The 21,083-nt window shown below is 33.0% G+C and overlaps 1 protein-coding gene across 7 annotated transcripts in view; it reads left to right on the top strand.

The window, feature by feature from the left end:
- Positions 1-21,083, top strand: part of CCDC171 (coiled-coil domain containing 171) — a 418,598-nt gene that overhangs the window by 357,994 nt on the left and 39,521 nt on the right. Inside the window, exon 27 of one of the 7 annotated variants that reach the window (XM_031961543.1) lies at positions 13,563-13,649. The exons of 5 other annotated variants lie outside the window; for them this stretch is intronic. In XM_031961543.1, the coding sequence (XP_031817403.1) occupies positions 13,563-13,649 (87 nt within the window). Of the gene's footprint in view, positions 1-11,115; positions 11,227-13,562; positions 13,650-21,083 lie in introns of those variants that run through there. One more of the 7 variants, XM_031961525.1, reaches the window with a different exon arrangement.

The following is a 21,083-nucleotide window of genomic DNA, read 5'->3' as shown; positions in this document are numbered from 1 at the left end:
AAAATTTATTTATACATGTTCCCTCCTTTTTTACCACATTTCTTATGTCTGTTTTCTGCCTATAAGCATAACTACTTTCCTAGCTCAGAACTGCATTACTTCTAAAGTGGGCTTGTGTAACTCCCTCCTTGATTCTCATCTTTCTCCTTTTTTACTTTCAGGCAGAGTAGCCAAAGCCATCTTCCCAAGAAACAGTTCTTAGTATGGTAACCCTGCTCAGAAAACTCCAGTGACTCCCAATTACTGCCTGTGTAGAGATCAGCATCTTTGACTGGTAGCTAAGAGTCTGACTTGTCTTGCTACAGCTTTCTCCCCTATTTCAGGCCTGTGTGAAAATCCTGGTTTACTCATAATACTCAGAACATTTTTTGTACTTGCCCATTTTTTCTCATGCTGTACTATGTACCTGTCTTCCTCTACCTCCCAGTCATCCCTTCTCTTAACTTATTCAAATGTTACCTATTTTCCAGAGTCACCATTTCTTCCCTGACTACCATTGTCTACACTTATTTTTCCTTTTCTACTTTAACAGCCATTGTTTAACCATTCTTTTGGAACTGAAGTAGCTTTATTACATCTTTTCTTTTGTAGTTTTGCATTATTTTTGAATTTATATTATTGTTTAATGTATTTCACATATTTATGATTTGTCTTACAATCTGTGTTACAGACATTTGAGCAGAAACTGAATCATACTATTTTTAATTTCTCACAAAGTTCAATCAATAATAAGCACTCAACAACTTTTATTTTTTCTAGAATAATAGAATTCTAGAATGAGTTAGTACTTTACAAATAAGGGTTGTAAGTTGTGATGTTTAAACAGGGGTACCACAATCCATAGAGATGAAGTGGCATGTGTGATCTTTGAGACTTAAGGAAAATACCACATTGATTATTCACATTTATAATTATTTTTTAAAGAAAATATTTTGTGACTATACATGTAGTTTCATATATGTGAGGAATTCCTAGTGTGAATTTTTTTTCCTATATCTTTGTGGATTGACAGCTCTTGTAATTTACAGACTTGATTGGAGGCATGGAGAGGGTACATGACTTTCTCATGGTCACATGGCTGTTATGGTCTATTACAGGACTTGAAGGCCAGCTCTTTCTGTCCCCATGGTTAGTCCTGTGCCCATTAGGCTATGTATGCTTTCTCTAAAATGAGACGTGAATTAGTTAATCTACTTCACCTCAATTTTCTTATTTCTAAGAGGAGAAGTTTGCACCAGATGATTTCCAAGATCTTTTCCAGCTCAGAAAGTTTATGACTCAGTGGATGCTCTGTGACACTTTCAAAACAAAATACATCACCCAAAAGAATGCTAAATAAAGAAAAGGTTTGTCTAACTTTCCAAGAGTAGAGTGGATCTAATAAGCCCAAAGAACAAACCAGGTATTCTGAGAACTAAAAAAGAAATAGACCAAGTGAATTCATGGCATTGTGATTTTTAATAATTGAGTAGGAAAATGTGTTAACATGGTAGTGAAACTTTGGGAGCAAAAGAGATTCCTAAGTACAAAAAGATGTACTTTGTTTATAAGTATTCAGAGATCGCTTTACTTGGCTTTCTCTGCTCAGCTTATTCTCAACTGTTTTAAGCAAAATTTTGGATTTCGTTATTGGGTTAACACATCTTGCTTCTCAATTATTAAGCACCACAATGTCCTGATTCACTTGATTTATTTCTTTCTTGGTTCAGAGAACAGTTAGTTTCTTCTTTGATCTTCCTGGAACAACTTCCCTTTGGAATAGCCTGAGGCAATCCTCCCTTCTTGCAGAGAGTAAAAGCTCTTCATTCTCTCGGACCCTCTCCACTTCAGTTTTCTCTTTGGAGTAAATTTCCTTACCTGAACTTTTGAGCTCCCTTTTAAAATGGATTCAGTTTGGATCTTCCTCACACCTCACCCCTATCTGCTAATTTTATCTTGAATCTATAAATGAGCTATATTTGCACCCTATTTCAGCATTTTAAAGATCCTTCCTTGTTGAACTTATGCCAGCCTGATGTTAAAAGGATTTTAATCTTTAAAGGACCTTTAAAGGTCCTTTAATTTTTGCTTACATAGAGGGGATAGCTGGTTGTTTTGACTCATCTACACTCCATTATGATTGCTGACTTGCACTGCAGTCCACAGTTAAATTTCATCAAAAGGCTTATGTATCTTACTTTGAAACCATGTTTTTGCAGGCTTCCTGGTCTTATGGATACAGTCATGTTCTCCATCCATGCACATGGCAAATTCTTCTCATTTTTACATTGTTCATGTCTTCTATGTATATTTTATTATAGAAAAATCCAGAAGTACACTAAGGTTTTCCACTTTATTTTCAGGATACCATTCCACCACTTTTTTCAATCCCTTTTTTTTTTTCCTTTCCATCTCACTAAATGGCCAGCTCATCTCATTTTCATTTATACATAGCATCAATAAAAAGCTTTTAAAAATGTACCTTAGCAATTAGTGAATTTGTAGATTGTGCCTATGTTGACACTTTTCTCAACATAATTGTTACTGTCCTCATTCCAGGTTCTTAAAACATCAAAAGAGTTTGTAAAAAATCAATCATTAGCCTTGAGTTTTGATATATTTTGTACCATTGTCTAGCACATTGTGTATACTCAGCAGATGCTAAATAATGACTAATGATAGTAATTTCATTCTATGAGAATTCATTCTATGAGTTCATCATTAATTGTAACCATTCTCTATTGTGTCTGCATTCACATAAAGGGACAGATTTTTATAGATTTGGAGCCTGAGAAGTCATCTATCCCTACTCCATCATTTATAACTGGAATAAGAGGAGACACTTGTGATAAGTGGCAGATTTGCATTCAGTGCCTTCCCTAACTCCTCATTCCCTCCCACCCCCCATTACCCCGTGCTATCATATTGTAGAACTAAAAATGATGTAGTGTTTTGATTCCTTATTTTTGTCATACATTAATTGCATGCTTAGCAGCATACAGTAATGATGCCACAATCTGTGCTATACTTTAAAGGTTTCTTATCAGCTTACTCTTGCTACTGACTTTTAACATTTCTGTGTCATATTGCTTTGATTCATTTTATTTCTTCAAGTGCATTAGTTTCTAGCTCTGTATTTGCTTTTGTTCTATATTATAGTCATCAAAACGGGTTTTCAAATGAAAACTTTAGACTGCCATATTTTACCAGGTACAGTAGTCAATCATAATCATTTTGTGCCAGTTTGTGGCAGGAGAACCTACAAATATTTGGGTATTTGAGAGAGACCATACAATGAATATTGGTTACAGTGATGATTGTGATGATTTGCCTTGTTTTCTACTATGTTTTTCCTCAAGAAATATGTTCCTTTTTTTTTTTTTTTTGCTGTATTACTGGGGAGTTAATAAATAAGAATAGACGCACCTCACTGGACATATTATCTGGAAGACTTGAGTTCACATCCAGCTTCACACACTTCCTAGCTTTAATAGTCTAGTGCAGGGGTCCTAAAACTTTTTAAATAGGGGGCCAGTTCACTGTCCCTCAGACTGTTGGAGGGCCTGACTATAGTAAAAACAAAAACTTTGTTTTGTGGGCTTTTAAACAAAGAACCTTCATAGCCCTGGGTGAGGGTGATAAACGTACTCAGCTGCCGCATCAGCCGTAATTTAAGGACCCCTGGCCTAGAGCAACATCAGCAAGAAATAGAAATTCAATTTAAAATTACTGTAGACAAAATAAAATACTTGGGAGTCTACCTGCCAAGACAAACTCAAGAACTATATGAACACAATAAGAAAGCATTTCTTATACTAATAAGATCAGATCTAAACAATTGCTCTTGGATAGATTGAGCTAATATAATACAATAACAATTCTGTTTAAATCTACTTTTTCAGTGCCACATCAATCAAAATGCCAAAAATTATTTATAGAAGAAAAAAACAACAAAATTAATCTGGAAAAACAAAAGGTCAAGATTATTAAGGGAATTAATGAGAAAAAAAATACAAAGAATGGTAGCTTAGCAGTACCAAACCTAAAACTATATTATAAAGCAGCAGTCATCAAAATCATTTGGTACTGGCTAAGAAATAGAGTGGTGGGTCAGTGGAATAGGTTAGATACATACGACATAATAATCAACACCTATTGTAATCTAGTATTTGATAAACCCCTAAACTCCAGCTTCTGGAATGAGAACTCACTATTTGAAAAAAAAATTGCTGGAAAAACTAAAAAATAATATGTCAGAAACTAGGTGTAGACTTACATTTCATAGCCCATAACAAAATAAGGTCAAAAGAGGGCATGATTTGGGGTAAAGGATGATACCATAAACAAATTAGGAGAGCAAGGATAATTTACCTATCAGATTTTTGGAGAAGGGAGGAATTTATGACCAAAGAAGAGCTAATGAACATTATGAAAGGTAAAATGGACATCTTTGATTACATTACATTAAAAAGTTTTTATACAAGTAAAACCAACAGAAACAAGATTAAAAAGGAAGTACAAATCTGGGAGGAAATCTTCACAACCAGTGTTTCTGATAAAAGTCTCATTTCTAAAATATATAAAGAACTGTGTCAAATTCATAAGAATACAAGTCATCCTCCAATTGATAAATGGTCAAAGAATATGAACAGACAATTTTCAGATGGCAAAATCAGAGCCATATATAGTTATATGAAATAATGTTCTAAATTACTATTGATTAGACAAATGCAAATTTAAAAAACTCTGAGGTACTGCCTCATATCTCTTAGACTGGCTAATATGATAAGAAGAGATAATGATAAATGTTGGAGAAGATGCAGGCAAACTGGGACACTAATGCATTGTTGGTAGAGTTGTGAAATGATCCAACTATTCTGGAGAATAATTTGGAACTCTGCCTAAAGGGCTATCAAATTGTGCATACCCATTGATCCAGCAGTGCCATTACTGAGTCTTTGTCCCAAGGAAATTTTAAAGGAGGGGAAAAAGGACCCATATATGCAAAAATGTTTGTAGCAGCTTTTATTTTTTTTGTCATAGCAAAGAATTGAAATATGAGTAGATGCCCATCAATTGGGGAATGCCTGAATTATTGTAGTATGTGAAGGTAATGAAATATTGTTCTATTAAAAATGATGAACAAGCTGATTTTAGAAAGACCTAGAAAGATTTACATGAACTAATGTTGAGCAAAATAAGCAGGACCAGGAATACATTGTATGCAATAACAGCAAAAATGTGCGATGATTTACTATGAAAGACTTGGTTCTTCTCAGTGGTTCAGTGATCCAAAGCAATCCCAATAGACTTTGGATAGAAGATGCCATTTGCATCCAAAAAAGGACTAAGGTGATTGAATGTAAATCAATACATGATATGTTAACATTTTTTCTGTTTTTTTTTTAATCTCCCCCATATTTTTTCCCTTTTGCTCTGATTTTTCTCTCCCAACATGATTCATAAAGTAATGTATATTAAAAATATATAACTTTACTAGAAAAAATAGCCTTGAGCAAGATATTGAAATTCTCTTTGCCTTTATTTTCTCATCTGTAAAATGATAACAATGGCCCTTGCCTCTCAGGAATGTTAAAATGATAAGATGAACTAATATTTATAAAGTACTCTGTAAACCTTAAAAGTGCTATATAGATGCTAGCTATAATTATTATATTATTTTTAATACCTTAGGGAAAATTTATTACTTAGAACAGTGGGTTCTGTTTTTTGACATGCTCAAAAAAAGTCCTAATCTTCAAAAATTACAAGTGTAATTCTGTTCTAATAACAAGTGATAAGAGAAAAGATTGTCAAATTTGTTTAGCTAAAATAATAGAACTAAAAATATAACAACCCATTTTATTAAGTTTTTTAAAAGTCTATTTTGTCATATTTATCTTTATAGATCTGTATATGGTATGACAAATGCATTGTTTTATGGAAGTATCATTATAAAATGCTGAATTGAAATGGCTCTATTATTCTTATACAAATTATATAGAAAGTACAACTGAGGCACACACAGCTTAATAAAATTGCATGTGAATGAGTAAATGAATGAAAATTAAGTATTAAGCATTTGCTTATGTGCAAAGACCTGGGAATATAAGTAGAAAAAGAAGACAGCCCTTGCTTATAATAAGCTCACATTCTACTGTGGGAGACAACAGATATAGGAAGAATTAGCTGTGAGATAGAAAGGCTAAGTGTTCTTAGGGTGTAGTAGCAAAGGAGAATGTCTCTTTATAGAAATTGATATCTTATCCACTTGAAAGTGTTCTTCTTAAAGAACACTTTATTTTGGAGTCACTGTTGCTACTGAGGAAGCAGAGACTGAAGCACCTGTAGATGCGGTTGCTAGGTCATATAATTACAAAGACAGTTCCCTTGATGGGGATTGGTTGGAAGCAGGACATGTAGGAAGGATTCTGTTGTTTTGGAGTCTCTTAGACTTACCTGCTTATTATCGGTGTCAGTTTGTTCATAGAAATGGTGGTGGAAGGGATAGAGAATCTCTTTTGTCCAAGAGTGACTATTCAATAATGATTGCTTTTATGGAGATAATAGTACTGTTTGAATTAGGACTCAGGTCTCCTACCTCTTGGTCTGGTGGTGTTCTAGGAAACTATGTTGATAATTTTTATATCAATCCTAAAATTTATAGAATTTCCTGCAAAAGGCTCTTTCAGGCAGTAATTTCCAATTTTCTGAAATTAGAGATTGTTTCCCTCTAATTTAATATTCTTTAAACCCCCAACTTCAGTTTTAGTACTCAGGAGATTCCTACCAGTAAGGGAGCAGGCACCCATTTCAAATGTCTTCCTTAGAAATACTCTTGAGAAGATCAATAGTGCTTTTAGCTTTCTTAGAATATTTTCTATTCCAATATTCCAGTAGAATAGTTTCAAAGAGGTTAATTCAGAGATGTATGGGGAAGGACATTCCTGTATTTCCTGTATTTCCAATGAGGAAAGGTGTTTAATCAATTATTCAAAGCTAAAAAAAGTTGCACCAGAATCCTAGAAAGTACAAATCAATAACATAGACTGCAACTTCTCCCCCATAAAAAAGTACACAAAAGTGCATAAAACTTGATTCTTATACAAACTTTCATTTTGAAAAGTAAAGCTAGAAAAATGAATAAGCAAAAAATGACTCCCTCAATTAAGAGCTATTTTAGTGCAAGAGATAGAAGATGTAAATCTAGAAGAAAAAAAACTAATTGGATCCAAACCATCTACAAATAAATATTCCTTCTCCTCCATCACAAAAAAAGAACAATAAAATAAACAGGCCAAAAATTCACAGTATGGCCACAGGTCAAGTAGAATTCCGGGAAGAAATGAAACACATTAAAAGGATACCAAAAATGAATTGAGAGTATGGGAAGAAAGACATGTAAATAAAATGAGTTTAAGAGAAGATTTGAAAGGAGAATTAATAGCTTAGTTCAAAGGGTATAAATAATAGATTCTTTGAAAATAAAAATGTACAAAATAGAAATCAATTACTCCATACGACAAGAAGAAATATTAAAGTCAGGTGTACAGTGGTTTACTTAGAGAATGCTAAAAATCAACTAAAATTAATTGAAATATTTAAGAATTTCAGTAAAGTTGTCTGATAGAAAATAGAAAATAAAAAAATTATCAACATTTCTACATATTACTAAAAACTCAGCAGGCAGTAATAATAGAAAAATATACTTTTAAAAAATTATAAAGCACATGAAAATCCATCACATGGTGATTTTAGAGGAGGTGTTTCTACCAAGACACCAAGCAATATATAAATACAGCTACAAAATATGTTTTATGGAAATAAATAGAGTTCTAAATAACTGGAAGACTATAAATTATTAGAAGGTACCAAATATATTTCTTTACTGAGCTAGAAAAATAATAACATTCATTTAGATGAGCAAATGTTCAAGATTCTCAAGGGAAATAGTAAAAAAAAAAAAAAAAAAATAGAAAGGAAGCAGACCTAGCAGTGTCAGATTTCAGCCCAAACTCTAAAGCAGTAATCGTGAAAATGATTTGATACAGGTTAAAAAATAGAGAAGTTGATCAGTAGTATAGATTAAGTATTCATCATACAAAAAAAGCATATGAATCAGATAGCCTACTGAATGATAGAACTAAGGCTTTCTGTTACTTGAATATATACTCAGGGTTTATTTTACAAAAAACTGCTTGGAAAACTAGAAACAGGAATTTAGGCTAATACTTTATGTCATATGCTAAGATAAGTTTCAAATGGATACATGACTTAGATGTAAAAAGATCACTTGATAAACAAATTAAAGAATCATGAAAGAAATTACTTTCCACATATGTGGGTGGAAGATCATCATCATCATCATTATGATAATGGCAACATCTTTATAGTGCATAAAAGTTCACACAATGTTCTATAAATATTATCCCAGTTTGTCTTCATGACAACCCTGGAGAAAGCCACTCTTGTGGTTATCTTACAGAAGAGGAAACTGAGACAGCAAAGTTTAAATGGTTGCCCAGGATCACATAGATAGTAAATTTTGAAGAGGGATTTGAACTCAGTTCTTCCTAGGAAGAGGTCCATAACAAAGGATAGAGAAAATCACAAAAGTTAAAATGGATAAATCTGATTTCATAAATTAATATTTTTGCTTAAGCAAAATCAATATAGCTACAATAGAAGGGAAGAAGGTAACTTGGAAATGGGAAAAAATTCTCCAGTAAGTTTCTCTGATAAAGACCTCATCTCTAAAATATATAAGAAACTGATTCAAATTTATAAGAATAAGAGCCATTCTCTTATTTCATAGGTGGCCAAAGGATATAAATGGGGAATTTTAAAGGAAGAATTACAAATTTTTTTTTAAAAGTTCCAAATCACTAAAAATGAGAAAAATTCAGATTTTTAGAAATGGAAATGGAAAAATTTGGAAAACAAATGTTCAAATGACTGCAGGAAGAACAGACACATTATGCACTATTGGTGGAGTTTTAAATTGGTCCAGTTATTCTGCAAAGCAGTTTAGGGAAGTGAACCCAAGTTGCTAAACTTTGCATACCCTTTGATCCAGTGATACTACTACAAGACCAATTTGTCCAAAGAGATCAAAGAAAATACAAAAAAATTTGTAGCAGCTCTTTCTGTAACTAAATATATCTGGAAACTTAAGGGCTACCCTTCAGTTGGGGAATGATTGAACAAACTATGGAATGGGAATTAATGGAATATTACTTTGCCTTAGAAATTATGAAAAATTCACATTATTATTATAGAAAGTAATGGCTAAATGGTAATATTTATATGAATTTGAACCAAGATTTAACCATTTTGATGCTAACTTGGAATGTGGTATCCAATGGAATACCTCAAGGTGTGCAGTTTTACAAAGATCTGGAGTGAATCACCAATATCATGATTTTGAGAAGCTAGCACATTAGGGATAAAAGTAACATCTTGGACTAAATCAATTTCAAAAATAAAATATTGGGAAGGTGTAGGTAAGCAGCAGTTTGAAAAAAATATAGCTGCTTTAGTGGTTTGCAAGGTTGATACGGGACTACTCTGTTATTGATAAGCAAGAAAGTTAATAGAACCATATGCAGTATTAATGATATATACTGCTACTTCTTACCACTTGTAATGTAAATCTGCCTCAACAATATTATTCCTCCACTCAAAAGTTATTTATTTTTCCACAATAGTTTATTTTCCCAAATATTTGTATAGTTTTTAGCATTCATTTTCATAAGTTTTTGTGTTCCAAATTTTTTTTTTTCCTCTCCCCTACCTTTCTCCCTCCCCAAGGCAGCAAGCAATCTGATATATAGGTTAAAGATGTACAATCCTTTAAATATATTTACTTATTTGTCATGTTGTGCAAGAAAAATCAGTTCAAAAGGGAAAAAAACAATGAGAAAGAAAAAAAACAAACCCAAAACAACAAAAAAAGATGGAAATATTATGATTCTATTCATGTTAAGTCTCCATGGTTTTTTCTTGGGTTGTAGATGGCATTTTCCATTTCAAATCTATTGGCATTGTCTTAGATCCACTGCATTGAGGAGAGCCAAGTCCACCATGGTTGATTGTCACATAATCCTGTTGTTACTGTATACAATGTTCTCCTGTTTCTTCTCACTATTCTCACAATCAATTCATTTAAGTCTTTCCAAGCCTTTCTGAAATCAGCTTGTTCATTATTTTTTATATAACAATAATATTTCATTACCTTCATATGCCATAACTTGTTCAGCTATTCCTCAGTTGATGGGCCCTTACTCATTTTCTAGTTCTTTGCTACTGTAAACAGAGCTGCTACAAATATTTTTACACATGTGGATCCTTTTCTATATTTTATGATTTCTTTTGGATCTAGATCCAGTAGTGACATTGTTGGATCAAAGGAAGCATAGTTTTATAGCCTTTTGGGCATAATCCCAAGTTGCTCTCCCAAAAGGTTGGATCAGTTCACAACTCTACCAAAATGTGTTCTAGTTTTCCCACCCCACCCCCAAAATTTATCATTATTTTTTCCTATCATCTCAGTCAATCTGAGAGGTCTGAAGTGGTACCTCAGAGATTTCTCAATTTGTATTTTTCTAATCAATAATGATTTAGAGCTAACTATATGACTATAGGTAGCTTTAATTTTTTCATCTGAAAATTGTTCATTTCCTTTGACCATTTAATAACTGGAGAATGACTTGTATTTTTATAAATTTGACTCATCTTTTAGAAATGAAATTGTCAAAACAGTTTTAAAAAATAATCTAAGTTTTTAACTGTTCCTTCTTCCTTTCCAACAACTACATATAAGAAATGAAAAGTATCTTAGCAGACTTTCAAACCACCTTAGATGGGGTCAAAATTGACAATGCTTGAAAACATAGGCTGCAGTGCTTAGGATTTAAAAATGTATTTTACCCATTGGTTTCATAATTGGTGCTACAAACTAGCTCATACAGAATAAAAGAGTCATCTCCCAAGATCCCTTAAAATAATCTATTTATCTAACTTAAAAGAGATAAAAAGTACATCTTGACTGCATTCCACCTTAATGGTTAATAATTTTCTCTTATTTTTTGGCCTGGACTTTAACTGTTTATTATAAAATGTAATATGTTCACATAGGCTTCTCTATCCCTTGGCATGCTGCTTTGTGGACAGTATGTGATACAATAAGAGGAGGAAGATAGCAACAATGACACTGAACTGGCAAAATTTATTCATTTCATCAGTGGTTCATTTTTTTCTTTTGGTTCATTTCACCAGTGAGAAAAAAAATTAAGGTAAATCTTATGCAAAAAAAAAACTTCTTTGTTAAAGCAAAGTTTTTTGTTTGTTTGTTTAACATACTTAATTTGCCTGAATTATTAAATGGCTGTGAGCAACTGAATTGCAGCAAAAAGTTTCATACTGCATGCTTTAAATGTGTACTTTCTCTTCTTATTTATTAAATTTATAGCAGCAAGAGAATGGTATGTACATCTCCTTTTAAGCTAATAGCATAATAAAAATTATAGAATCTGTGATACAGCAAGTTTAATAATATAAACTAATATATTTTAAAAAATCAAGTAACATAACATGAAGTTTAGGTGTTCCAAAAAACCAAAGTAATCTCAGAATGAAATGTCTATTTGTAAAGAATATTTCCTTTTAATATAGAGATTTTTTTTTGATATTCAATATGTTAGGTATGTGAACTTTTAACTTGTCAAACTATTGTAACATATTTGAAAATTATAGTAATTTGATTAAAATGTTGCCTATAAGGCAAGAGGTTCAGTTAATAGAATCCATATGTAATTAAAATGCAGAACTAAATGTAATCAGACCCCAGTGACTGGTGCCTTCATATTGATATTTTTACAATGGCCTCTGGGGTTGAAAGTTTATTTTAAAGTTACTGAATATAAGCGTATAGGAAAGCAGGAAAACAGCAAGTGTACAATGTCATTTTTCTATCGATCTATAGTTAATAGATAATACGAATAGCTATCCTTAATTCTCTGCATTTTAGAACTCTGGTCTTTTGGCAGGTGGTAAAAGCACACAACTTGTGGGCTGATGAGAGGAGAGCTTTTCTCAGCAGCACCGTTATAGAAACAGCCTGACATGGAGGATCCTGCTGGGAGCAGGCAGTGGCTTTCTTTCTTTCTTTCTTTCTTATCTCTCTCTCTTCTCTCCTCTTCTCTCTCTCTCTCTCTCTCCTCTTTCTCTCTCTCTCCCTTCCTTCCTTCCTATCTTCTTCTTTTTTTTTAATAACATAGTTACTTAATTTGGGTGAATTCAATTGAATCATCTGAAAGTTATAGACAAAACACTATGTACCAAGCCACAAAAAAAGTTTAAAAAAATTTCCTGAACTAAAAAAAAATTATTTTTTCTGGACAGTTTTAAGAGTCGACATCCTGTGTTAGAGTTCTCTAATCATCACCAGCACAATTTACAATCAGAACACACAGAGAGCCAGTTCAGACCAGCTCATCTGTTGATTTTGGCAGAAGCCCTTAATCTCACTGTGTGCAGCTGCCACTTGAGAGATGGGGACTCGGCAGCGAGCCTGAGAAGGGTGGGATGCAAGGTTGGTCAAGTCATGAACACATAGGTCTGCTTCATTTCAACAGTTGCATGCTGCTTTAAAAAAAAAAACAAAAAAAAAACTCTTTTCATTTTACTGCTTTAAAAAAAAAAGGAGCCTGAAATTAAATGAGGACCTCTCATGAGCCACTGCGCTCCAGGCATAAGAAATTGTAATGTCTGGCTTCCAGAAACTGTCCCGTCAAAATGTGCTTCTGATTAGGTGGCTTAATTACAGCTGTGAAAACAATGTTGATTTAGGCCTGAAGATTCCAGGGCATGTCAGCCGTTATTAGCTAACCTTGGACTGAAGCCACCATTTTAAAACTCTGTACCACTAAAGTCACACTGCTTGACAACTTTTTATTTAGGCAGAGAAGTTGCCAGAAGCAACACATCTTATGCAAAATATTTTTCAATGTACAAATTTCAAATGTGACACTATTAAGAAGACTGATAAATCTGCACTTAACCCAAAACAAGGAATTTCTGTTTGCAAAGAAACTAAGCTTTGTAATAGTATTTCTTAAATTTTGACTGACATAAGAATTAATTTTAATTCCTTTAATTCAGTTTTATTCCAAATCCAGTATGTTGGTTTAACCACCCAATTTTATTGCACCTAAATTTTCCTGACAGTTTCATTTGCTGTCGAGAAATAAAATTGCCATTTTTTTTTTTCAACATGGGAAATAATGGCTAGTTTAAAAAACGATATGTTTGAAACTTCCTTTGCCTCAAGCAGGTTCAGGCACACACTCAATTTACTTTTGGAGGGAAAAAGCTCATTAAATAGTTTTTAATATTTTAATATAATTTAAGTAAGCTCCTTCACAGTAGGAAAGCTTATTAGGCTCGTGTATTTACACCTGCAGAGAAGTAAAAGTTTGAATAATTAGATGGCTCCAATACTTGACTTTTCAATACAATTGCAGTTACTATTATAAACATTGTTGGTACATTTACTAAGCATTCCTGTTCCATTTCATTTTTAGGCCATTTTAATCTCCTCATACTATAAGTGGTTTTTCACTTGTCGATACTTGAGAAAGCAGACATTAAATATGGAGCAATTATTTAAGGTGGGTGGCAAAACAACAAGCATTGTGGGTCATGATTCTCATAATAATCTTTGGGAAAAGCATTTGCTTAAAAAGTCCTTTACTTGTGCCAAAATGGAATACCCCAGAGTGGACTAAATGATTTCTTTAAAATGAAATCTCCCACACCCAAGACATGAAATCCAACGATGTGGGTGGCCAAGGCCCATCTTTTCTTACTGGTCAAACAAAGAGAACAGTGCAATAGTTACCCACGTGCAAGGATATTTTTGTTCAAGTTGCATCAAAAATTAGTAGGTAGGGAAAGGGACCTGTATGTGCAAAAATTTTTGTGGCAGCCCTTATTGTAGTGGTAAATGGAAACTGAGTGGATACCCATCAGTGGGAAAATGGCTGAATAAGTTATGGTATTTGAATGTTATGGAATATTATTGTTCTGTAAGAAATGACCAGCAGGATGATTTCAGAGAAGCCTGAAGAGACTTACATGAACTGATGCTGAGTGAAATGAGCAGAACCAGATCATTGTACATGGCAACAAGAAGATTATGAGATGATCAATTCTGATGGATATGGCTCTTTCCAACAATGAGATAATTACAGACAGTTCCAATGGTCTTGTGATGAAGAGAGCCATCTGCACCTAGAAAAATGACTATGGAAATTGAATGTAGATCACAACATAGCATTTTCATTCTTTTTGTTGTGATTTGCTTGAATTTTACTTTCTCATTTTTTCCTTTTTGATTTGATTTTTCTTGCACAGCAAGATAATTGTATAAATATGTGTGCCTATATTGGATTTAATGTGTATTTTACCATATTTAACATATATTGGATTACTTGTTATCTAGGGGATGGGGTAGGGGAATGGCAGCAGAAATTGGAACACAAGGTTTTGTGAGGGTTAATGCTGAAAAATTATCCATGCGTATATTTTGAAAATAAAAAACTTTAATAAAAAAAGAATTAGTAAGTAGACAATTAATTGTATTAGATGAATAAATACATGGATGGGGGATTGGGTGTGTGGATGAGTTGGTATATAGGTATATATGGTTGAATAGAGAGGTTAGTGCACTGAGAATAAAATATAGGAATTTCCAGAGAAAGACTTGATCACCCTGTAGTATCAGTTAACGAAAAGAGAAGTGATAAAAACTAATTTAAAATGATGTAAAAGTAAATAAGCAACACTGTACATGTTGTTGACCATCTAGAAGGAAAACAATCAAACTCTTTTCCTGGGAAAAAATATGGATCTCAGACTTATATACTAAATTAGCATTAAGGATGATCCAGTTTATATTGAAAGTGCCTTCCAGTTAATGAAAGATAGGAATAAAAATAAAGTGAGTGCTCAGTGAGTGCTCTGTTACATTTAAAAGATTATGAAATTTAGAGAAAAAGATATTTAGCCTTAAAAATATTTCACAAATAATAAAAATAAGACAAGAAGAAATAATTTTTCCATCTTTCAGTTAAAATTATATAAAAAAATGACATTAATTATTTCCATAAATATGTCATTTTTTAAAAACTTAGGCCAAAAGGAGCTTCCCCATACCTCTTGAAGAACTTTCATGCTAGAGAGTTTTAAAATCTATATCATTCCATGTTAAATTATGCTTTGAAAATTAGGGGAAAGTGTGCTTGTTTTTGGATTATGTGTCTTATTTGAAAAACCTTGATGAGGAAGGGGAGAGTAGAAGTTTTAGCTGTCCAAAAGGCTTCTAGTTTGGAATCATATTTTGATAAAAGCTGAATTCAACCCATTCTTTTTTTATGTCTTTTTTATTCCTGATGTTTCCTGGACACCAAAGGAAAGATGACCTGCCAGAGTATAAGTGGCAAACTTAGGTTAAAGGACATTATTTTCTTGCCATTTGATTGCTTATTTCTGATGAGTTGTAGCAGAAAATGTGAGCATGCTTAACAAAACAGTCTGCTTTCTTTATAGCTTATACTTTCTGAATGATATAATGGTACTTTTGGTGCATTGTTTCATTATTCACATCTGAATGTTTATGGAGTTGATTTAATCAAATTATTGTTGTCTTTTGAATAACTTAATTTATACATAGAAAATTAAGATGACATTGTGCTGCTGCTGCTGCAATCTTTTTATGATGAAAAAAGTTTTATTGTTATGTATTCATTTAGAAATACAAGTTAGTATCAAACACCCGAATATATGGTATTGATGAGTATATAATACTGATGAATATTATATAGATATGTTAAAATTTTCCATGTGGTATATCTTTATTGTGGGATAATATTATGGAGGAATATTTTATTATGTTTGATTTTCCTATTTCCATTTTTGTATTTAAAATGTTACATTAAAAACATAATCTGTAAAAGAAACTTTAAATATACTTTATCAAAACTTCAGTGGGTTTGGAATTTCATCAATGCCAAATTTTCCTTCTATCATCCATATCTCAACATCTTCTATAATTCTCATTTATGTTCTAAAGTAAATGGATGGATGGATACATAAGTAGACATACAGAGATATAAACATATATTAATGTATCAACTCAATGAACTGGCCTGTAAACATAAAATAGTCTGTGTAATTGGATAGATATTTTTCGTTCTTTTAGTTTTCCTATGTGGATTATTAAGCCAAGATCATTTTATAATTATAGGTCTCATCAAAGAGTCCCAGTAATAGGCAGGGTCTGATGCAGTAAACAAGATAGTATCTGACAACAAGAACATATGGAGAACTTCATCATATATAGGGAATTCCTTTTGTATTTGATCTATTGGTGAACACTAGAAGGTCTTTGGACAGAGTTAGTTCTATGATTAAAACTATCAAGAAATCTTGTATGATCATAATATATGTAAGAGAAACTATCAGATGAAGAAGCTCCCAGCTTAGTGCCTTCCCAATTTTTTTTTAAGATTCACCCAAATCTCACTCTTTTGTAGGAGGTTCTTCTTGATTCCTCCTACTGTTGGTGTTTTCCTTCTGAGATTACCTTCTGCCTCTCTTGATAACTTGTGTGTACAGAGTTTGTTTTTTTGCATATTGCCTTCCTTTATTGGAATGGGAACTCCTTGAGGGCAGAAGCAGTGTTTTTGTCTTTCTTTGGACCCCCAGGTACACAAGCACAGTGCCTGTCAAATACTAAGTGCCTAATAAATATTTGTTGGCTGAATGATTGACTGGTGTCTAACAAGTTAAGTGCCTGACTGACTTTTCTACACTTTTCAGTCTTCTGTAAATCATTTTGCTCTGGATAACTGCTTGAGAAACCCAATTTTTTCCTTCTCACATTTTCTTAAAGCATATCTTTGATATGTTTTTATGTAGTTCCCTTAATAATTTTATATGGATTAGAAAAGAGGCAGAAGCAATGGGTATGGAAGATAAGACTGTTGAATTTAGAATCTGGAAGACCTGGACTTCTATTCTAATATGACATTTGCTAGTTCTGTGACCTTAGACAACTCACTTAATTGCTATATATTTCAGGCGAGTCTCTAGGACCATTGTATGAAGTCATGTAATAAATCACCTGTAGTCCATATTATTAGAGAAATGTCTCGTGGCAAAAATGTGCTGTGCTAAAGACACTTTTAGAAATAAATTTTTCAGTTATGTAGAAGAAAATAGGCTTATGGGTGAATAGTTGGTAATGTCATCTTAGTTGGCTTTTAGAGATAACTAAGTGGTGCCAACTAGAATAGATAACCAGTGAATATGGAGTCAGGAAGACCTGAGTTCATATCTAACTTCAGATACTTCCAAGCTGGGTGACTCTGTGCAAATCATGTAACCCTTTTTGCCTCGGTTTTCTCATCTATAAAATGAGCTGGAAAAGGAAATGGCAAACTACTCTAGTATCTTTGCCAAGAAAATCCCCAAAAGGAGTCACAAAGAATCAGACATGACTGAAAAATGACTAAACAAAGGTGTTACAATGGTTAAGACACTAAATTTGAAGTCAGGAAGACTTGAATTCAAATCCCATCCAGACACTTATTAATTGTGTATTGTTGGGTAAGTCATTAAACCTTGCCAGACTCAGTTTCTTTATCTGTAAAATGGGTGAAGACCATCTATCTCACATCATTATTATGAATCTTAAATGAATTAGCATGTATAGATAGCACATTGCAAATCTTAAAGTGTTATATTGGCATTAGCTATTAATACTATCATTGCTACTACTAAAACCATTTTCTTATCATTTTTTTTAATTACTATTATTTTCTTCTGTGGAGATATCTTATAAAATAATCTCTAAGTGCTATTAGAATTTTATCACTTCTAGCATAGGGGTGTACTTGATTCAGTTTTTTTTTTATTAATTTAATTTTCTTAAGTGTTATTTCAACTCTCTTGTATAAGGCATAGAACTTAACAGTCTATGGTCTTCAGCTTCTATATGTTGTCCTACTGTTAGTTTCAGCTTTAAATACTTAGTTGGGTATCACACCAAACTTTCTTTGGGTCTTAAATTAAATTCTCTTTTAACAAGTTATTGTTTCTAGATAGCATTTTATGAAATGAAACTGCTGATGATCTTCTGACATCCTCTATTGACATTTACAAGTGAATTTTTTCTATTAAATAAGTGTTTTCCTTGGCAGCCATCCTCCATTTGACAAATTTGCTCAAAATGAGATGATGTTTTTTTAAACATATTGGTTGCATCTTTTACATACCAAATTGCATGCCTTTTTCATAGGCATGAAATAGCAAGTTCAAATTTCGGTCTATAATTCAGTATTTTGATGAATCTTGTCATTGATGTGAGTAGAGTACCCTTACTGCTGTAGATAAATAGATGTGTAAGATTTGCAGAAAGATATGGATAAGAATGGCTCAAGGGAATATATGAATGGGATGTTAACATGTTTAGTATAGTCCTCTGGTTCTTTTAATTTTTTGTGAATATCATTGTGATAGGCTATGAGCCCTTCTGTTATTCCTCTTAGTACATGAGTGGTCTAGTACTTTATGTTCTTGGAAGTATCTTTTATGTCATTCCACAAATACAATGTTGGTAGATTTTTTATTTCATAGAAGTGGTTCTTCCCTCTAACAACATATACTATACTCCATCCATGCCCTCTCTTCCTGTAAAGTGACCTCCTATAAATTCTACATAGGAGATTCATCCAATGTGCAGTGGTCCCTCATGTAGTTCTTTTGACAATGTGAGGATACTAGCATATCTTTAATTTTCCCCCAGTTTTATTATGTGATGGGCTCAGCCTCTGCTCTCAATCTTTATATGTTTGATATTTTCATACTATTTGGCTTACTCAATTCTTGATTGATAATGAGTTTCAGCCTACTTATATATATCCATCCACATTCTCTTTTTGTAACCTTCAACTTTATTTCTTCAAAGACTGTGGTATTATATCATATATAGTCATATTCCATCACTAGAAGAATATTGTTTAAAGGATCATTGTTTTAGGATGAAAATTGTCACTGTTAAAAGCATTATTTTAGTTTCCATTTAAACCATTTCATTTTTTTCTGTCCATTCTAGGCCAGATTATTTCCCCTAATACAATCTATACAAGATATATATATAAAAACATGCTCTAAAACCCCCAGATATTTTTCTGATAAACATGCTTCCCCAATCTAGTACATGTGTAATGACTTTTTTAATCCAAGTATAAAACTTTACTTTTATGCCATTTGAATTTTATCTTATAGATTCAGTTCAAATGTTGTAACCTATCAAAATTTTTTTGGGTTTTGCCTATTATTTATATTTCTCTTAACTTTATTTCTTCTTTTTTTAATTATTTAATAGCCTTTTATTTACAGGTTATATGTATGGGTAACTTTACAGCATTAACAATTGCCAAACCTCTTGTTCCAATTTTTCACCTCTTACCCCCACCCCCTCTCCCAGTTGGCAGGATGACCAGTAGATGTTAAATATATTAAAATATAAATTAGATACACAATAAGTATACATGACCAAACCGTTATTTTGCTGTACAAAAAGAATCAGACTGAAATATTGTACAATTAGCTTGTGAAGGAAATCAAAAATGCAGGTGGGCATAAATATAGGGATTGGGAATTCAATGTAATGGTTTTTAGTCATCACCCAGAGTTCTTTCTCTGGGCGTAGCTGGTTCAGTTCATTACTGCTCCATTGGAAATGATTTGGTTGATCCCATTGCTGAGGATGGCCAGGTCCATGAGAACTGGTCATCATATAGTATTGTTGTTGAAGTATATAATGATCTCCTGGTCCTGCTCATTTCACTCAGCATCAGTTCGTGTAAGTCTCTCCAGGCCTTTCTGAAATCATCCTGTTGGTCATTTCTTACAGAACAGTAATATTCCATAATATTCATATACCACAATTTATTCAGCCATTCTCCAGCTGATGGGCATCCACTAAGTTTCCAGTTTCTAGCCACTACAAAGAGGGCTGCCACAAACATTCGTGCACATACAGGTCCCTTTCCCTTCTTTATAATCTCTTTGGGATATAAGCCCAGTAGTAACACTGCTGGATCAAAGGGTATGCACAGTTTGATAACTTTTTGAGCATAGTTCCAAACTACTCTCCAAAATGGTTGGATTCGTTCACAACTCCACCAGCAATGCATCAATGTCCCAGTCTTAACTTTATTTCATAAGTATGCTATTCTTACAGTTATCCTGGATAACAATGAATGTGGAATAGAAAACCACTAAATACAGATTCCCTGGGATCATTCCAGTGGAGATCTCCTCCTAAGTTGACCTTGAAGATATTGACAACTACTCTTTGACTTAACCATTTAACCAGTTTCAAATTCACTAAATGTATAACTGTCTAGTCCAAATATTTTCATCTTTTCCACAAAGATAATATGATAGGCAGATAATGTAAACATTTATTAAGCATCTGCTTTATGTTGGGCACTCTGAAGGAGACAAACACAAACAAAGGAGAAAGTCCCTGCCCTCAAGGAGCTTATGTTTAATGAGAAAGGAAGACAGCATTGTAAAAGACAAGTTGGGGCAGATAGTGAGGGAAAACCAAAGTTCAGAAGGAGTCGGGAAAATAGTGGACTGAACCTGAGTTTGATGTGTGAATGATTGGTGTGGGTTATTCCTCAAATGGAGGTTCAGGATTAAACTCATGAATCAGGAGGAGACAATAAAGTGGAAGTGTTGCCAGCATGAAGAAAGGCTCCTTCATGTAGCTTTGGAGGAAAACTTTTCCAAATCAAATGCTTTTTTGTGCTCAAACAGTAAGCATCCTGGGATCTTATAAAAGGTGCACCATCAAGTCAGTTGTGTGATTGTAAAGATGTGGCCTGATGTGAGAATTTTGTTTACAAAAAATCTATTTCTTTCTTATAACTTAATCAATAATGCTCTTACCTGTGTATAGATGATTCTCCCCAAAATTCAAGGGGTTGGCAAAGTATGTATTTGGGGAATTTAGAATTAATATTTCT

This window comes from Sarcophilus harrisii, chromosome 1 (genome assembly GCF_902635505.1).
Source record: "Sarcophilus harrisii chromosome 1, mSarHar1.11, whole genome shotgun sequence".
Lineage (NCBI taxonomy): Eukaryota > Metazoa > Chordata > Mammalia > Dasyuromorphia > Dasyuridae > Sarcophilus > Sarcophilus harrisii.
Note: the sequence above shows the minus strand (reverse complement) of the source record. Positions and strands in the feature narration are given on the sequence as shown.